General features: G+C 46.0%; 2 protein-coding genes and 1 long non-coding RNA gene across 7 annotated transcripts; 1 reads left to right on the top strand and 2 right to left on the bottom strand.

Annotated features, from left to right (window-relative positions):
• Nucleotides 1–743: 743 nt before the first annotated feature.
• Mmachc (metabolism of cobalamin associated C) lies at nt 744–7228 on the bottom strand. 2 transcript variants are annotated; one of them, XM_021633411.2, is made up of 4 exons: nt 7070–7228; nt 4598–4792; nt 3476–3628; nt 744–1796 (listed from the first exon to the last, which is right to left on the bottom strand). In XM_021633411.2, the coding sequence occupies exons 1-4, from the start codon at nt 7148–7150 to the stop codon at nt 1392–1394; spliced, it is 834 nt and encodes a 277-aa protein (XP_021489086.1). In that variant the 5' UTR covers nt 7151–7228; the 3' UTR covers nt 744–1391. The 2 variants fall into 2 exon arrangements, with proteins under 2 accessions (XP_021489086.1, XP_060235755.1); XM_060379772.1 differs by having other exon boundaries at nt 3476–3625.
• A 188-nt stretch (nt 7229–7416) lies between these two features.
• On the top strand, nt 7417–13337 carry Ccdc163 (CCDC163 homolog). Of its 4 annotated transcripts, XR_002476308.2 has the most exons (11): nt 7417–7909; nt 8038–8071; nt 8240–8424; nt 8530–8611; nt 8891–9074; nt 9850–9917; nt 10525–10592; nt 10864–10967; nt 11857–11990; nt 12492–12668; nt 12866–13337. XR_002476308.2 is itself a non-coding variant. In XM_060379771.1 (10 exons), exons 1-10 carry the CDS (start codon nt 7866–7868, stop codon nt 12608–12610), a joined length of 975 nt encoding a protein of 324 aa, XP_060235754.1. In that variant the 5' UTR covers nt 7417–7865; the 3' UTR covers nt 12611–12776. The 4 variants fall into 4 exon arrangements, 3 of the variants coding, with proteins under 3 accessions (XP_060235754.1, XP_021489060.1, XP_021489058.1); XM_060379771.1 differs by lacking the exon at nt 12866–13337 and having other exon boundaries at nt 8287–8424; nt 12492–12776; XM_021633385.2 differs by lacking the exon at nt 12866–13337 and having other exon boundaries at nt 11929–11990; nt 12492–12774.
• LOC132653030 (uncharacterized) lies at nt 10449–19184 on the bottom strand. Its single transcript, XR_009590664.1, has 3 exons — nt 18766–19184; nt 10770–10875; nt 10449–10585 (listed from the first exon to the last, which is right to left on the bottom strand). It is a non-coding gene; the product is annotated as an uncharacterized LOC132653030 (long non-coding RNA).
• Between the last annotated feature and the right edge of the window lie 211 nt (nt 19185–19395).

Genomic DNA, 19395 nt, shown 5'->3' with positions numbered 1-19395 from the left:
CAAGTAGTGAAAAGATGAGATTAACTGTGAAAATCCTGAAACAATCATGGTGGAGTTCCAGGCAGTAAAGAGTGGAGTGTTCTCCACCAAAGAAGGAGCTTATTGTGGCTCCTTTTCCCTTTCCTACTACACTTTTGGATCATGGGATAAACAAAACTAACCTTGGAAATGTCACACCTACCTATTTTCAAGGGTGCAATGTTTAATACCCTGAGCAGTTTGCTTTTCTCTCCCTGTTACAGGTTGGGGCTATCCTGTCCCAGGTCCGAGTCTTGGACAGTAATTAGCATGACTGAGTCTGGCACTGTTCTCAGTTTTCGGCAAGTACAAACAGCACACGACAATTTGCTAAGATAATTTAAAGGCGTACACCACCACTGCCAGTTAATTTATGCTACACATGGGGAGCACTTTACCAACTAAGCCACTTCCCTAGACTTCGGCAGTGGAACTAGAAAAATCAAGGTTGCAGAACCTTTATGTATAGAATTGAGAGAACAGGGAAAGCTGGTGGCTTTGGGTAGGATTATATTCGACGTGTTACATTCTAGCAATCATTAGAATATTCCTTTTTGATCCTGTTAAGTCAGTAAGAAATTTCTTCTGGATCCTTGGTTAGGGCAAACAAAATCCTGTGCCGTCATGGCCTTCCAACATTCCAGAATGCAAACTACATCTATTTGAGCAGAAGTATAAGATTCCTTAAGCCTGTAGTAATAACACACCACTTACTATAGGCCAGGCAATTTCAAAGTATTTACTTAAATACTAAGTTGGCATAGTTTTGTGTGGTGGGTACCCGTAGGTCCCTTTAAATCCAAGGTTCTTAACTCGTGTATGGAGACCCCAGGGAGAATCTCGAATGGCCCTTTTACAGGATTGCCTAAGACCACTGAAAAACTCAGCTATTTACTATTTCATAACTAGCAAAATTAAAAGTAGAAACAAAAATAATTTAATGGTTGGGAATCACCACAACATGAGGAACTGTGTTAATGGGTTGCAACGTTAGGAATGGAGAACCATGGATCTAAATAGTATCTTCGAGTACTGCACAAAAATAGTAACAGGTGCGAGTCCAATATTTGAATTGGGTCTGCCTTGGCATGTGATTTGTCTTGACCAATATAAATTGAGTCTTGCCTCTCTTTGAAGGGTTATTACTGGGAAATAATACCCAAAATAAAAAGGTGGTGGTGGTGCAAAGCTCCCAGCACTCCAGGGAGGCAGAGGCAGGTGGATCTCTGAGGCCAGTCTGGTCTACAGAGTTCCAGGACAGCTAGGGCTACACAGAGAAGCCCCGTCTCAAACAACAAAAGTGGTTTTTCAAAACCCAAATCGTACCCCAAATAAAACATTCACCGTTAGTGGGATCTTACAGGGGAAGAGTATCAAGGGCCTGGGGACACAGGTGGTGAGACCTTGGGGCTAAGCCAGCTTCGTGCTCTGTTGGAATTCTGAGGCTTGGGAAGCACAGGATGCTCTGATGTAGTGCTTGGGTGTCCCGAGGGCTGGGCTAAACCTAATAGGGCCAAGCGCTGGGCAGGAGGGGTAGAAAAATAGAGCTTCTGTTCTTCTGAGTAACGTTCTTCAGGAGTCACAGCATCCCGGTAAGTCCAGTCACGCCAGTGGAAATTGAAGCCTTCAAGCAGAGTGATGCGGCCAGCTCTTGTAGGCACACAGTCAGGGGGCTTGCTGGGTGGCAAATTTGGCACTTCAATCCCTGGTAGCAACATTACCCCTCGGATAGCAAACCAGCCCCCAAATCGGGGATGTATGCACACACCTGCTATGCGCTGGGGAGAGGACAAAGAAAAACAGTTACAGAGATTTTGACACTAGACCCAAATACCATTATTGCAAGCTTTCTTTTTCCCCCTCCCAATTTATTTGTATGTGTACAAGTGTTATGCTTGAATTCAAGCAGTACCCACAAAGGCCAGCAGAAGATGTCAAACATGAAACTGGACTTAGAGATGATTCTGAGTGCTGGGGATTTAATGTGGGGCATATAAAAGGAACAAGTACCTGTACCTCTATGCTATCTCTCCAGTCCCTATTTTTGTTCATTTATTTCCCACTCAATGCATACTGATTGCTGCAGAAGCCTCTTTCCCTCATTTTAAAAGAAATCTATTATTGTGTGTCTGTGAGTGTGTGTGTGTGTCAGAGGACAACTTCATGGATTTGGTTCTCTTACAGCTTTATATGGGTTCCAGAGATCAAACTCAGGTTACTGTGTCTGTGTGGCATGTAGTGCCTTTACTTCCATCTCGCTGTCTCTTCTTTCTTGACCACCTATTCATAGACTCATTCTAAAGAATAAGGAAGGGCTCACTTGAGCACTGACCTCAGGCAGCTTCCCAATTCTTTTCTTTTTCTTGGTTTTTTGAGATAGGGCTTCTCTGTGCGGTCTTAGCTGTCCTGGACTCGCTGGACTAGGATGGCCTCAAACTCAGAGTGATCTGCCTGCTTCTGCCTTCCCGAGTGCTGGGATTACAGGTGTGCGCCACCAGGCCAAGCTCAGCTTCCCAATTTCAGTTTTGGTCACTACTGATCACTACTCTACCTTTGAACCTTTCTGAGATAGCCCTGTAACACAAAGCTTTAAGAACAGACCAGGCCAGGCGTGGTACATGCCTTTAGTCCTAGTACTCAGGATCCCGAGGCAGGCTATCTCTATGAGTTCAAGGTCAGCCTCATCTACACAGTGAGTTCCAAGATAGCCAGAGATATAGAGACCTTGTCTCAAAAACAATAAAACTGACCAGGAAGTTGCTGAGTGAAGGTGCTTTGCAGCCAACCTGACAACCTCAGTTCGTCCTCAAGGACCCATATAGTGGAAGGAAAGAACTGACTCCTGCAATTGTCCTCTGACTTCCTTAAGTGCAAACACATGCAGTAAATATTTCTGTTTGTTTGAGACAGGGTTTTCTTGCGTAGCCCTGGAAGTCTTGGCCTGTAACTCTGTAGACCAGGCTGGCCTTGAACTCAAATATCTGCCTGCCTCTGCTTCCTGAGTGCTGAGATTAAAGGTGTGCACCACCAGCACCACCAAGTCAGGCTAGGAAATACTTTTTTTTTTTTTTAAAGATTTATTTATCATTTATACAGCATTTTATGTGCATGTGTGCCTGCACACCAGATTGCACTATAGATGGTTATGAGCCACGAGGTGGTTGCCAGGAATTGAACTCAGGACCTTTGGAAGAACAGCCAATGTTCTTAATCTCAGAGCCATCTCTCCAGCCACCGCTAGGAAATATTTTTAAGACACTAAAAAAGACCAGGTTTTCTGAACTGTTACGTCCTCAGATAAACCAGAAAGCAGGTGAAGGGGCCAGAAAATACGTGGCCTTTTTGTCAGGGCCCTAGACCCTTTGTTCTGGATTCTGTACCAGCTTCATCAAAGGAAGGTGAAGGAATGTGGGACGCAGAGGGGCACTTCAGCAGCCTTTACTATTTTTTCTCTAACCTGGGTCCCCCATGGGTCCGCATCCACATCTTGCCGTTGGTAGTAGTAAGCAGCACCTGCCACATGGGCTGCTGTTTGAGCTAGAATCTTAGGACGCCGGTTGGGGTGTACCTCATAGTCAGCAATGACTTCCATGTGCAGGTCTGGGAACTTCTGGAACAGAATAAGATGCCCCTGTTAGCACGATGAGAGTCATGACTTTGTTCTAAGAAGGCCTAAGTTGTGTATTAACGTGCTCCTGTTCTCATAAGCACATGTTGTTTGTTTGTTTGTTTTTGACAGGGTCAGAATGGCTTTGAACTTGCTATATGTAGCCAAAGAGGATCCTGAATTCCTGTTCCTCATGACTCTAACTCCCTACTACTGGGATTCACCATTAAAACTCTGAACGGAAAATATATCTTTAACTTTTAAGAAGCTAGTTAATGAAGAAATTTACAGTTCTCTGCTTTCGCAGAAGGGCCTGTGCTTGAAGGGAGGAAATAGAAAAGACCTTGCTTAGAAGCTGCCATTATCAGGAGTTATTGAGCCTTGTGTGGCACAATTCTAGAGTGGGAGACCTGGAATTTATATATACAGCTGTATGTGTATATAAATGAATATAGGCAGCTAGGCATGGTGGTGTACACCATTAATCCCAGTACTCAGGGAGGCAGAAACATGAGGATCGCTGTGAGTTCAAGGCCACCCTGGTATATAGAGTGAGCCCAAGACAGCCAAGGCTACACAGAGAAACCCTGTCTCAAAAAACCAAAACCAACCAACCAACCAAGCAAATAAGTGAGCACAGGCTGGGAAATACTGTTCTGCTTTCAAACGGCTCCAAAGACAGATTTATAAGCCCAGAGCAAAGGCCAGTGAACAATGACTAAAGATGTTAGATTTACTCATATTCCAGAGATTAAGACTAACCCGAGGCTCATATAGTTGTCCATCAGGGTAGGCACCCTACCAAACTGATTTCAGATGGGGAGTCTGTGAAAAGAAAGGGTAAAACCTGGGTGTGAGAAGGCAGAAGTTACAGAAGCCACAGCTTCAAGCCTTACGTCCAGATCCTGCACTGAGCTTGATCGACGGGGATGCAGATGTAGGTTTGGGAGTTGAAGGACAGTTGAGCCATACCTCTGTAACACTCCTCAGGTGGTAGGACACACACTGATCCACAGGGTCTCTCAGTGTTTGGAGGTGGCAGCTCTTCAGGAAGGGTTTGAGGGCTTTGTCAAACATAGCAGGTGTGCTGAGTACCAAGAAGGCCAGGGTAGGTCCTGGGAAGGGCAAGTGGAAGGTGGGAGGCAGGAGTTCATTGTACCATGCCACCTGGAACACAAAGGTCGGATCTGGTTGGCAAGCAGCTCACCAAGGCCCGTCTTGGTATTCAGGGCGTCATTCGTTTTTGTACTCATCTCCATTTCATTCATTCAAAGAATTTCACTGATGCTATGTAACATGTGCATATTAACCTTGTATGGGGAATCTGTCTGCAACTGACTGTGACGTAGAATATATAGACAAGGGGGCTGGAGATATGGCTCAGTTGATAAGAGGACTGACTGCTCTTCCAGAGGACCCAGGTTCAATTCCCAGCACCCACATGGCAGTGTACCACTGTCTGTAACTCCAGTTCTAGGGGATCCAAAACCCTCACGCAGACATGTATGCAACCAAAACAACAATGCATATAAAATTAAGAAAAATAATATATAGACAAGAGTTTACAAACTAGAATAAATAGAAAGTTATAATGACTAGTCCTATGCCAGGACCAGACGAGTGTCCTCTGACATTAGAAAAAAACTGAACAGCATTCTGGGAGGCAGAGGTAGGCGGATCTCTTAGTTTGAGACCAGCCTGGTCTACAGAAGGAGTCCCAGGACAGCTAGGGCTACACACAGAAACCCTGTTTTTTTTTAAAAAACCAAAAAGAAAAAAAAATGTACTAAGGGATTTTGGGAAAGAACAGACTGTCTGGTTTGGTAGAAGTTAAGGAGCTGTACTAAGGATGAAAAGAAACGGCTTGAGAGATCAGGAGGAGTGAGATTGTGCCTGGCCTCACATATCAAGTTAAAAACTATGGCTCCAACTTGGTGACAATGAGGAGTCATTTAACACCTAAAAGAGTAAAGCAATCTGATATTTTAGAAAGATCTGGTTGCAATGTCGAGAATGGATTGGAGCCAAGATGGCAGCAAGGAGATTATAGTAAACCTAATGTGAGAAGTGGTCAGAGATATGGGATAGGTTGGTGGGCTAAAAAAAAAAAAAAAAAAAAAAGAGTTTGGAAGACTCAGGAGATATTCATGGTGGCTGTTGAATATAGGGGAAGAATGGTGAGTAGCAGGACAATACGGGCAGAGCTACAGCTAACTGTTCAGTACAATAGTTCCCATTACCCAGACTTGACACACAAAATCACACAATTTTCAGACAGTCTCACTATGAAAGCCCTAGCTGACCTGGAGCTCCATATGCAGACCAGGCTGGTGTCAAACCTGTGTCACCTGAGTGCTGGGGTCAAAGGCTTCTGCCACCATGACTAGCCCTCACATGGCACTTCTGCTTCTTCCCATAGCTGCCATCCATCACTGCCTCCAAACTCTGACTCTAGGATATACATAACCTTTCCTCCTTTCAATCCATCTTTTCATATACAGTTGTTTTGTTTTGGGGCTGCTGGTGTTTGAGATGAAACCCAGAGCCTTGCAAATGCCAAGCTAGCCTCTATCACTGAGCTGTAGCCTCAGCTCTCAGTTTTGTTCTTTTTCCTCATTACTAGGGATTGAATCAAAGACCTCAAGCGTGGTGGTCAAGTTCTCTGTCAGAGAGCTACATCCTCCAGCACTTCAATTTCAAGTTTTTTTCCTCCTGCAAGTGTTTTCAAACTAGTCTTAACTTACTTCTCTATAGTATCTTCTTCCAAGTCTCGCTGTGGATAGCTCAATGTAATGGGTGAGAAATAGGAACTCTTTTAAGATAGGCCAAAGGACTCAGGCTGATTTTAGTTTAGGATTGTGTCTTACACATAGCTTGTTCACTCAGCACCGTGGGAGGAAAGCGTGGAAAAGGGCGGGCTGGGTTGGGTAACGAGGAAAGGATTACAGAGACTTCTGTACCAGGCGGGCGTGAGGAATTTCTATGCTCAGTCCAGTACTGATGGCAAGCAACACCATGAATTAGCCTTCTGTTGGCTAACGGAACAAACTAGCTAATTGTGTCTTGTTCAACATCAGGAATACTCCTCCGCCTTCATCTGACCTAATACATAGCCATGCCAACCTTCTAAGCGTTGACCTCTCCTTATTCCTTTGGAAGCATCCGCTAATCCCGGCCCCATCGGGAGACATTTTTCCTGTAAATTATGGAGATGACAGGTTAGGGGATCGTGGTTGTATCCCATTCATTTGTTTGATATTATAAAGAGGTAAAAGGGCAAACATATGGCTCTTTCTCTACCTTTTTAATCAAGCCCCATTTCACACCACGACCTGGAGACCCGGTCGTAGGAGCTTGGGGAGGATTAGTAGGGCTCCTCACCGGTCCTCACAATTTTGGCACCGCAGCTAATCATACAGCTCGCCCTAGGTAAGACAAACCAACCTGGAAGGGGTAAACCTCGAAGCCAAAAGGACACAAGGTGTCCTCAATCTTCTGCTTCAGCTCTGCGACTCGCGGCTCCATAGCGCACGCTGAACGCTGAGCTTGCTGGGAAATGGAGTCTCAGGGTTAACCCGAGCCCGTAAGCGCCAAGCCGAGCTGGACTACATTTCCCAGGAGGTAAAAGTCCAGTAACGGATTCAATTGATTCTGAGGGATGCATCTTGGTACGTGTAGTTCCATTGGCCCTTGGAACCGAAGCATAACAGAGTCTGGAAGACTACGTGTCCCGACAAGCTTCACGGGGGGTGTGCGTGTGAAAGCACAGGGAACGTAGTTCCAGGGAAACGTATTTCCGCCCTCTATTGCCCGTTATCTCCGCAAGAAAGGTACTCAGTTTCCCGGGTGGCGCTGCGGCACGGGTTCTTAAATCTCGTTCTCCGCCTACCAGAGTTTGAAATCATAGGCGGCAGTGGTCTCTGATTTAGATTTGACGTGGTGATGGTGCTAGAGTCCTTGATTTCCGGAGTTCTTAACCAAGATTCGGCTCATTCTACCCTCACTTGATACACACCGGTGTTTTGTTTTTTGTCTTTGTTTTGTTTTGTTTTCTTACTACTCTCCCAAGAACTCCTAGTTTCCTAGGTCTAGATTCCCAGTATTGCCGTGGTACTGTACCTGCAGCCCTATCATCCCAGTCCCACTTTGCTCTTTTCCATCTAACACTGTGGCCTGTCCTGGGCTGTCCTGCGGGTATCTCGCAGGATGAGCAGGAGCCCTAACTGGTCTGATCAGCTTCATGCGGTTCTCAGTTCAACTGATGAAAACATGGCCCGGATTAAGGTGAGGAGGCGCAAGAACCTCCCTTCCGGACCCCGCGGGACCCCTCCCCTACATCGGGAGTCTCGGCTAGGGCGAAGGTTAAGGGGCATTAAGTGCTCACTGGCTTGTGGATGTGTTTTCTTTTGTAGCAGAGTTTGTATCCCCTTCGAGTTTCCTCTACAGGTAAGTATTATCCTGTCTCCCAGCCTTTTCTCTTTCAAGGCCTTCTTTCTTCCAGTGCCTGCCTGTACTATTTACAATTCTGTACAGATTCCAGCTATTTCCCTTCTGGAACTCTGATTTCCTACACAGACAGACCCTGCTCTTGTCCCTTCCCTATTCCCTCAATAGGGAACCTGGCTGACACCTGGATTTCCCCTCATCACTTGCCTCCTCAGCCAGGGGCCCAAGCTCAACAGCCTTGGGCTCAAAAGACTCCCATTCCTGGAGAGAGACTGAGCTGCACTGAAGGCCACAGCTCATCTCTCTGGGATGAAGTTACCAAACTCCGATCCCAGCTTCAGTCTCAGGCTCAGGTGAGGCCTTAGGTGTTTATATGTGGTGATAATGTGAGATGGTGGATATTAGGAGTTGGGAAAATGACTTAGAAAGTCCTGTCTGTGTTCTCTCTGCTTGGGTAGGTGACTGAAGCTCTGAGGCATGCTGTGCAGAGCCTGTTGAAGGATCGGGAGCAGCAGATGTTCAAGATCGGTGCTCTGGAAGGTATCGGGCCACTTCCTTCCCTTGTATAGTACACAGAGTTTTAAAACTGAAACCAGGGTTCTGTGCATGCTGAGTTACCCACTGAGCTCCTTACAACTTTTGGTTGTGAGGCGTAGCCTTTAGTGGGTGAGCCATCTCTCCAGCCCCTCACAACTTCATATAATTGGCCACAGTTTTGCTGTGCAGGTAGTTGTTTTGCACTTGTTTTGATTTGCAGGTAGTGCCTGGGCTCATGTGTGAAGCTCTTAGAGCAGTTGACCTTCACTTTCCCCACTACAGCCTCACTAAAACTGCTGCAGGAGGGCCCTAAAGGGAGAGCCCTCCTGGAGCAACGCCTGGAAGGGTTGAGAAAGGAACTGCAGGGCCTCAGGAGTCAGGTTCAAGAGCTAATCCAAGCCCAGATGAAAACAAGACCCGGAAAGTTCAGTACTACGAGTGGCTTTCACCAAAAGCTGCAGACTGAGTAAGTGATGGGCGAGACTTCATATTTTTATTTATGTATTTAAGATGCACTTCCTGGGGACACACACTTTTAATTCTAGTGTCCAGGAGGCAGAGGATGGCAGATCTCTATGAGTTCAAGACTAGCCTGATCTACATACTGAGTTGTAGGGCAATCAGGTCTACATAGTGAGACCCTGTCACAGAAAACAAAAAGGACAAGAAAAAATATTTAGGGTATGAATGTTTTATCTGTGTGCATACATGCATACCACATGCATGCTTGTCAAATCCCCTGGAATTGAAGTTAAAGATGGTTTTGAACTACCATGTGGATGCTAGAAATCCATTTTCTCTTTAAGAGTGACATAGTTTTGGGCTGCAGAGATGGAGAGGTTAAGAACACTGGCTGTTCTTCCAAAGATATGAGTTCAATTCCCAGCAACCACATGGTGGCTCACAACCATCAAATAGTGACATCTGTGCCCTCTTCTGGTGCACAGTCAGAATGCTGTATAAATAATAACTAAATCTTAAAAGAGAGAGAGAGAAAAGAGGAATGGCAAATTTTCATAACTACCTAGCCTTCTTCCAACCCTCAAGGCTTTTTCTTGTGAGGCTTCTGAGCTCTTGGCATACCAAATGTTTGGCTTCCTCACGTTGTTTTTCTTTGCTGTTGGATATTGAACCCTGGGCCTAGTGTATGCTAAGTAGACACCGTTACCACTGAGCTGTAATCTCCAGCCACTCTGGGTTTGTTGTCTGATTCTAGAGTGACACTGCTGTCACTCATGTAGGCACCAGCTTTTGTGGGAAGAGTCAGAGATTCTTCGGGAGGAACTGAAGTTGCTTCGAGACCAGCTGAGTAAGTAAAAGATTGAGAGTATTCTCTTGTCCCTGGTTTTGAAATGTCTTCTTGTTCTTCCAGTAAGTGACCATACTTCAGCCTATTTGAGCTGTTGAGAAGTCTAGCAAATTATTTTTATTTTTTTTTGAGACATAACCCTGGCTCTCTGCATAGGGTCTCTACATAGCCCTGGCTGTCCTGGGACTCACTATGTGAACTAGGCTGGCCCTGAACTTACAGAGACCAACTGCCTCTGCCTCCTAAGTGCTAGGATAAAGGCATGTGGCACTACCCCAGGCAAATTATTATTGATATTATTATTGTTACTATTATTTGTGTATTGTGCAATTTGTATGTTGTGTGATGCTGGGTATCAAATGCATAAGACCTTGTACTTGCTAAGCATGTGCTCTCCCACCAAGCCGCACCCCTAGCCTTTGGCAAAATATTTTATTTTGCTCTTTGTCTCTCAAGTGTGAATTTAGTCTTTCCCACCAGCTTGGAATCTTTCTAGCAGCTGGAGCAGAACATGTCTGTGTACATTTCTTCTACTAATCCGGTCACAAGGCAGTGAGGAAGGAGTGAAGTTGAAGAATGGTCCCCTCATATTCTGTCTCATTTTCAGGCCAACATCAGGAGTTGCTACTGGAACAGATGGCCGAGGGGCGCCAGGTTCAGGCCCGCAGCTGGAAGGTAGGACAGGGTTACATCAACCTCTACATATTTTTCCAGGAGTCCCCATCCTTCCTGTCTGTCCTGCTCTGCAGAAAGGCCAGAAGGTCGTCTCCCACTCCATCCCCATCTTTATCTTTCTTCCCCATTCCGATTCCACATCTCTCCAAAGCGGTTTTTCCCATTATCCTTGCCCACCTGAAGGCTCTTGTGTGTGGAGGAGGGGAGCGGTGGGAGGGCGCTTCCTGTGGGGAGAGAGATTTAGTCCTCCCTCTGCACCACGGTCTGACAGATGTTGGAGCACCTACAGAATGACCAGAAGGGCAAGGTTCATACCTTGGAGGTTACCAGGACAGAGGCCCATGATGCCCGCAAGGAGGAGCCCTACCTCCTCAGGTCAGAGGTTGTGTGTACTGTGGCAGTAGAGGGGATTTGTGTCAGGGATGTTAAGCAGAATTCAACTAGCCTACATTTGGCCAGGATTGGTTGGGGTGGTCAGTCTGAGTATCTGGGGTTTTATTCATAAGAACAGTGTTGGAGGGGATGAAGAGATGGCTCAGAGGTTAAGAGTGCCGTCTGCTCTTCCAGAGGTCCTGAGTTCAATTCCCAGCAACCACATGGTGGCTTATAACCATCTATAATGAGATCTGGTGCCCTCCTCTGGTGTGCAGGTATACATGCAGACAGAATATTGTATATATAATAAACAAATCTTAAAAAAAAAATTGTTGGACATTCTAGCCTAGGCTGTTCTTGAACTCCTGATCCACCTCCAAATGCAGGTGTTTTTTAATATTTATTTTTCTTGAGATGCGTTCCACTGGGCAGCCCAGATTGACCTCAAACTCGCCACCCTGCTGTCTTTGCTTACTGAGTACTGACCGACAGGTGTGTGTTATTATGCCCACCTGCATTACTAAATTTTTTTGCATTGTATTTATTTATTTAGTCTGCATATGGTGGGCATGCATGTAGCTTGAAGTGCATGTGGAGGCCAGAGGATCACCAGGAATCAGTTCTCTCCTTGTATCATATAGGTTCTGAGGATCAGCCTCAAGTTGTTAGCTTGGTGGCAGGCGTGTTTATCCGCTGAGCCATCTTGCTGGCCCACTGCTAGGCATTCTTCATCTGTTGCAGCGTTGTCCTATATCTCTGTATGTCTGGATGATAACAGCCAGGGTTGGGGGGAGGGAGTCTGGAGCCCTGGTCTCAGAATGGAGGACAGTTTATGCCGGAACAGTGTCCTAGGTCCATCATCATCTCTGCCTCTGGTTGTTCTTTCTAGGACCTCTGTTCATGCCCAGCAATCTAAGCTGCCTCTGGCCACCATCTTCACCATGTCTCTTTCTTCATCTAGCTCTGAAGTCAGTCTTCCAGACTGTGACCGTAGCTGGGAACTTTTAAAGAAACTAGATAGGGGTAAGGACAGTTCTGGGGGAGGCTGAGTCTGAATGATGCCTGTTGCAGCTGTCTAATTGTTTGGTGTTGTCTTCTGTGTGAAGCCATCTACCCATATATATATCAGAGAGAGTTAAGCTACTTTATTATTTGATATTTGTTTAGTAAAAGTCAAAAGATTTATGTGACTTGAAGAAAAACCAAAGTAGTTATTATTTAATATTTATTTAAAGGCCAGTTTTTCCTTAGTGCCTCAGACTTGCTATGTAGCTCAACCTGGCCTTGAACTCCCAGTCTTCCTGCCTCAAGTTCCTGAGGGCTAGGATTACAGATACATGTCACTACATTTTCATCAAACCACTTTGTTGCAGTTGGGGGACAGGCACAGATAGATAGTCAGAAACCACCATAGGGTGGACACACACAAACCAGGCCTTCGTGTCCTTTCCAGGGAGGTCCAAGGCCTAGTTCTGTGCCTGTCAGTCTTGCTAATGGTTTGTTTTTCGTTTTCCTTCATCTTAGAACTCCAGAGCAGCTCCCTTTTTAACCTGGAATCCAGCAGCCTTCAGTCCCATGTCCAGAGTCTTAGGCAAGAGGACCTGTTCCTTCAGGGCCCCAGGATCTTCCAGGGTGACCTATAAGGACCCGTAAGGAAATGAGATGAAGCTCCTGTCCACAGCGGCTTTCTCATGCCCTCTGGTATGCGCCCTCTTCATTGAGGCATCTCACTGTCCAACCATTCCTGCTCCCCATCTAATTTAAAATAAAGTGGCTTAACTCTGCCTGATGTGTTTTCTATGACTCTGTACCCTAGTGGGATAGGCTCAGCCATGCATTTCCTTCTTGTTATTTAACTGTTTCCTGTGATCTCTATCTCTGAAATCTGACATTCATAGGTACACCTCTGACTAGGAGCTCAAGTGACTTGGAAAGAAATTTCTCTTGATGAATGGAATGGATTTGCATGTTGGGCTGAAGCAGCAGTGATGAGATTGCAGAGAAGAGTGTGATATTCTGGTGGGCAGTAGATCTCGGCAGTCATACTGTTTCCTGAGGCTTACTCCAGCTTCTCCACCCCTCCTCATCCTCCACAGCCCTGTTTGTATGTTTACAGTAGGCTTCTCAGGTTCTCTGAAATTCAGTTGTTTTTAAAACAAACCAACAAAAACAAAACCTTTATTATTTGTTTTGAGAAAGTGTCTCTGTATGTAGCCCTGGCTGTCCTGGAACTTGCTATGTAGACCAGGCTGGCCTTGAACTCACAGAAATTCTCCTGCTTCTGCCTCCCCGTTCGTAGGATTAAGGGTATACACTGCTACACCCAGCCAAAAAGTATTTTTTGCTGTAACCATTGTGAGGAAATAAAGAGCTCCATGATTCAAATTCTATTTTCATTTTTAAAGTTATTTTTATTATTTTATGAGTATTGGTATTCTGCTTGCATGTATGTCCATGCACCACCTGTGTGCAGTGTCCCGGGGGGCCAGAAGAGGGCATCACATCCTCTTGAACTGGAGTTACACATGGTTGTCAGTTGCCATATGGATGCTGGCCATCAAACGGGTCCTCTGGAAGAGCAGCAAGCGCTCTGAACTGGTGGGCCATCTCCAGCCTCCTTTTTAGAATTTTCTGAGGCAGGATTTTTTGTCACACAGATTGGCTTTGAGTGAGAGCGACTGTCTCAGTCACTTTCCTAAGGCTCTGACAGAACACCATGACCAAGGCTGCTTGCAGAAGGAAGGGTTTACGTGGGGCTTATGTTCTACAGAGTTAGGAGTCCCTCACCACTGTGGTGAGGTACGTGTCAGCAGCTGGCAGGCCAGCATGGCACTGGAGCAGAAGCTGAGACCACATCCCATCCACAAAGGGGAAGCAGAGAGCACACAGGGACTGGCAGATCCTTTGACACCTTAATGACACAGTGACACCTCCAGCAAGGCTATACCTCTAATCCTTCTGAAAGAACAACAACAATCCAATCGGGAGACCAGGTATTCAACATATGAATGCTTGCATAGGGGGGCTGGGCTTTCTCATTCAAACTACCACAGTGACTTTGAACTTTCTGATCTTCCTGCTAAAACCTCCTAAATTCTAAGATTATAGGTGTGTAGCCAGGTGAGGTGACAAACCCCTATAATCCCAGCATTCAGGGAGGCAGAGGCAGACGGATCAGTCTAGGACAGCCAAGGATACATAGAGAACAACAACAGAATAACAACAACAAAAAAGTGCTGCCATACCCGAGTAGTTTGCTAGCTGGTTTTCTTGTTTCTACTGCCCCCACCTTTCTTTTCTTTGTAGTGTCTGGGGGATTGCTGAACCCAAGGCCTCATGAATGCTAGGCAAGTATTAAACTATCATGTTATACTCCTGATACATTTCTGTTCAATTTCATTTTTTTTTTTTTAAATGTCTTATGTTGTTCATACCTGCAATCCCAGCACTAGAGAGGTGGAAACAGAAAGATCTAGAGTTTGAGGCCAGCTTGGGCTACCTGAGACATTCCCCTGTCTTAAAACCAACAAATAAAGACAACAAAGCAAAAATGTCTCATGGTTAGCATTTTGCTCTTTAGCTTACTGTTGTAGTAAATTAAGAAATGAGTGTTGGGCTATTTAATGCTTATTATTTGCCGTCAAGATTATCTCACAGTGGTATTATTTAACTCGCTATCACAAATAATAAAGACACAGACACCTGTTAGATTTATAATTGCCTTATTTACCTTGGGCCAGGCAGCTATTTCATTTACACTGTCTCAATATCCTCATCATCCATCTCCCAGCCCCCATCCAATACCATCCACCTTATTCCTCCTCAGTTGGACTACCTTTCATCCATAATCCCATGGTACTTGCTTGTATTCTCCATCTGGGCCTTTCCAAGCCATTATTGGAGTCATTTCTCCAGTCCCACGTGGTTCTTTCTCCAAGCTAACCCATCCTGGTATCCTCCTTCCTCTCCATCTGTCTATTTCCCGTGATTCTCTCTTGAACCCTAAAGCCCTGGAACCTTAGCCACGCCTACTCCATTCTGCCCAGCCCAGGTACAGGCCTTTTAAAAATCAGCCAGTAAGGTAGGTTTACAAAACAAAGATGGGTGTAACCAGATCTTGAGGGCCAGCAGCACCCATCAGACCAACCCGTAACAGCTTACTTTTCTATTGTGACAAAACACCATGAGTAAAAGCCACTCAAGAAAAGGTATATTTTACAGTTTATAACCCGTCATTCAATCCTGGAGAGGATTCAGACAGGGACCTGGAGGCAGGGACTGACATGGAGGAAGACAGCTTATTAGCTTGCTCATCTGGCTTTTTGCTTGTTTGTTTGTTTTAGAGACAGGGTTTCTCTATGTAGCCCTGGCTGTCCTGGAACTCACTTTGTAGACCAGGCTAACCTTGAACTCACAGAGATCCACCTTCCCCTACCTCCCTGTGCGAGGATTAAAGGCGAGCACCACCACGCCTGACTCAGCTGGCTTTTTAAATGTAATCTAATACCCAACGAGGGGTGGGTAGCACCTTCCCCAGGGGGTTGGGCCCTTTCACATCAATCATTAATCAAGAAAACGCTCCCACAGACTCTACAGACCAATCCGCTGGAGGCATTTTCTCAGTTGAGGTTCTCACTTCTCAGATGACCATAGCTTACGCCAAGTTGAATGAAAACTAAACAGTTTGAAAGGTGTATCTTCTTAGGCAGCAAAGGGTACCTTTACTTTCTTCTCTTCTGCACTTTATATTCTTAAGGGTTCAAGATGCCCTAAGAATCAGCAGCATTTCATAGAGACTTCATGAGCTCTCTTCCATTAACTATAGACAAGATAACGTCACCCACCAACTAGGTCTTTGTATGTATTTGCCTGGAACTAAGATGTGCAGTCAGCTTATGGGTAGCTTCCAGCTCTTAGTTCAGGTTGGCAGGAGGAGACAGTCATCTTAACAGGCAGTAAGACAAGAGCTACTTTCAGTAAGGGTATATTTAAATCTCTGGCCCAAGGGGCTGGAGAGATGGCTCAGTAGTTAGGGGCACTGGTCTGCTCTTCCAAAAGTCATGAGTTCAATTCTCAGCGACATCATGGTGGCTCACAACCATGTGTAAAATACATAAAATAAATCTTAAAAAAAAAAAAAAAATCTCTGGCCCAACTAGCAGTCAGTGTTATAGGGAGAGAGTGTTAGACATCGAATAGTTACAGGGATATCTTCTACATTCCTTTCCTTGCATGCCTGTGTGTGTGTGTGTGTGTATCTGTCTCTGTCTGTGTGCACACACATGCTTGATTATGGTCTGAGCATATGTGGCCAGAAGTAGGGTATGGTGGTGCACATCTTTAATCTGAGCTCTTGGGAATGGAAGCAGAGACAGGTGGATCTCTGAGTTCAAGGCCAGCCTAGTCTATATAGCAAGTTCTGTATAATAAGACCTTGTCATAGAGAGAAGGGGAGAAGGAGAGGGTTTTGCTTTATTATTTTTATTTCATGTGGATGGGTGTTTTGTCTGCATGTATATCTGTACCAATGTGCTTGTGTGGTGTCTACAGAGGATACTCTGAAACTGGAATTAACATGGTAACTAGAATTAACATATATATGCTGGGAATTGAACCAGGGTCCTCTGGAAAAGTAGTCAATGCTCTTAACTGTTGAGCCACTCTCCAGGCCTATTTATTTATTTATTTATGGTTTTTTTGAGACAGGGTTTCTCTGTATAGTCTTGCCTGTTTTGGACTGGCTTTGTAGATTAGGCTGGCCTCACACTCACACAGATCCCCCTGCCTCTGCCTTCCCCGTGCCTGGTGACTGTTTTTATTTATTACGTATTATTTATTTATTGAGATAGGAACTCTGTAGCTTAGGCTGGCTCAAAACTCTGTAGTTCAGACTGGCCTCAAACTTGTTACTTTTATAATTTATTTATTTAAATTTTTATGTGTATTGGTGTTTTGCCTGCATGTATTTCTTTGTCAGGGTGTCAGATCTTGGAGTTACAGACAGTTGTGAGCTGCCACGTGGTTGCTGGGAACTGAACCCTGGTCCTCTGGAAGAGCAGCCAGTGCTCTTAACCGCTGAGCCACCTCTCCAGCCCCTTCAACTCGTTTCAATCCTGCCTGAGTCTCCTGATTGCTGGGATTACAAGTGGTATGTTATTTAGCTTCAGATCCAGTTTTATCTTATTTATTTATTTTGGTGTTTATATGGCAGATTCTTGTATTGCTCAGGCTGGCTTCAAACACTTTATTTTTTTTTCGAGATGGGTTTCTCTATGTAGCTTTGGCTGTCCTGGACTCATTTTGTAGTCGAGGGTAGACTTGAACTCAGAGCAATTGGCCTGTCTGTGCCTTCCCGAGTGCTGGGATTACAGGGGTGCGGCACCGTGCCTGGATCCATGCTCTCTATGTCCCTTGTTCCTCCTGTCCCCCTCCCAGATGTTGGAATTATGGCATGTGCTACCGTATCTGGCTGTCTCTATACATGATTGAGTCTGTGCTTTCGTGCCACAGTGCGCATGTGGGGATTAGAGGACAGCTCTGGCGTTGGTCTTTGCGTTCCGTCTCCCAGGAGGAGGGCTGGGATTACACTCTTCCTCATGCTTGCATGGTAAATGCTTGCACCCACTGGGCTATTTTCCCTCCCCCTCTATTTAATATTTATTTTGAGATCAGATGTCAAGTATCCCAGGCTGGCTTAGACTCCACATGTAGCTAAGGATGACCTTGAACTCCTGATATCCTGCAGCCACTTCCCGAACGTTGAGATGTGCCACCATATCTGGGCTTCATGAATACTAGCACTCTGCTAACTGGACTTCATCTCCAGCCCCAAACTGAAAAATTTTGTTGTTTAGACTCACTTTTAAATCAAGCCTTCCCACAAAGCCTCTGCTTGTCTTTCACTGGGAAGATAAGTCGTCTGTCAGGGTGGCATTGTTTAACTCTGATTGCTTCCAGTAGTATTTATCAACTGTTTGTATCAAGCTCTAAGGGAAACACACTTGCAAGGGTGCCAAATCTTTCAACAGCAATGTTAAAGGACAGCAGTGGAACAGTAGCATCTGACCTGCCACCAGGTGGCAGCACATCCTTAATGCAGAGTGATTCTGAACGGGCCAGAGAACTGGGCTGGAGTGCCTCCCGTCAGAGGACGTGAGCTATTAAATGACTCTTCCTCAAACAATGCCCTGTTTTGACTCTCCTATCATACAGCATCAAAACAAAAAGATAACTTTATCATTCAAGCTCCACCCACATTCAGCCTCTGCCAATTTTATTTCCTACCACACATTTTCTTAAATCATTTGCCATCAGGACCACGGCTGTTCCGTTGTTGTTATAGTCAATGCTGGGGACTGAACCCAGGGCCACAAGGTACAATTACCTTCTTTCCCTAGTCCCGTTTCAGTTATTTATGTCCCACATATTTTCCAGGAGTCCCCTCTTCCAGGAAGAGGGAGGTCTAAAGATTTCTGAAGGGAGAGGAGGCCCTTAAGAAACCCCTAGGAGGGCTGGAGAGATGGCTCAGTGGTTAAGAGCACTGTCTGCTCTTCCAAAGGACCTGGGTTCAATTTCCAGCACCCACATGGCAGCTCACAACTGTCTATAACGTCAATTCCGAGGGATCTGACACCGTCACGCTAATGCACATAAAATGAAATAAATTACAAAAAACCCCAGGAGTAAGACCTACATCCCATTGTGTCTGTTTGCTCCTATTCTTCTGTTGCAGTCTGCGCAAGTAGAAGATTAGGAACCTCGGGTTCCACGGGTTTGGGAGATGTGAGGAAATCTGTACCTGGTGAAGAGCCGGGGAGAACTATTCCGTAATTCTCCTTTCCGCGCCAGCTCGTGACACCTATGCTCTGAGCCTTCCCCGAGTTAAGTCTTCTCCCTCGGCGGCATTTCGTTGAGTGTTTTTACCTGTTGCTCGCTCTCCCTCGAGTCGCTAGAAACCACGTGTAATCTTATCTTGGCGCTACACTGCGATCCCGCAGGACGCCGCGTTCGATCCCGCAGGGCGCTTGGTTCGAAAGCCGCGCCAGGCTGGAGCGTGCTCAGTCGGCTCGGTCCATCCCCAAGCGCTTCTGCTTGGGAAACCCTGACTGGCCTGTCCCGTGCTTACCGCCCGGCCCCCCGACAGCCTTCGGGTCCGGTTCTCCCCGCGGGGTAGGCTCCGCTCTCGGGTTCCGCTTTTCCAGCACCCTGCCCCGTCTGTTTCTACCTCTGCTGCCTTCCGATTGGCTGCCTTCGTCGGCGAAGAGTTGGCGCCTAGCGTCGGTGATTGGCTTCCGCGGACGCCCATTGTGCCCGCCCTCGTACCACGTGGCACCCCTAGCGCTCATTGGACGATGCCACCAGCTCGTTTGTCAACGCCCGACGATTGATTGGTCGGGCCCGAGGAGGGGGCGGAGCTCGGGAGGCCCCG

This window comes from Meriones unguiculatus, chromosome 3 (assembly GCF_030254825.1).
Source record: "Meriones unguiculatus strain TT.TT164.6M chromosome 3, Bangor_MerUng_6.1, whole genome shotgun sequence".
Lineage (NCBI taxonomy): Eukaryota > Metazoa > Chordata > Mammalia > Rodentia > Muridae > Meriones > Meriones unguiculatus.
Note: the sequence above shows the minus strand (reverse complement) of the source record. Positions and strands in the feature narration are given on the sequence as shown.

Coding starts and splice junctions, on each gene's coding strand:
- Mmachc (XM_021633411.2), bottom strand. CDS start 7,150: ATGGAGCCGCGAGTCGCAGAGCTGAAGCAGAAGATTGAGGACACCTTG. Junction 4,793..7,069: donor TCGAGGTTTACCCCTTCCAG/GTTGGTTTGTCT, acceptor TTTGTGTTCCAG/GTGGCATGGTACAATGAACT. Junction 3,629..4,597: donor ACCTGAGGAGTGTTACAGAG/GTATGGCTCAAC, acceptor ATTCTGTTCCAG/AAGTTCCCAGACCTGCACAT.
- Ccdc163 (XM_021633383.2), top strand. CDS start 7,832: ATGAGCAGGAGCCCTAACTGGTCTGATCAGCTTCATGCGGTTCTCAGT. Junction 7,910..8,037: donor AAAACATGGCCCGGATTAAG/GTGAGGAGGCGC, acceptor TTTCTTTTGTAG/CAGAGTTTGTATCCCCTTCG. Junction 9,918..10,524: donor GTTGCTTCGAGACCAGCTGA/GTAAGTAAAAGA, acceptor TCTCATTTTCAG/GCCAACATCAGGAGTTGCTA.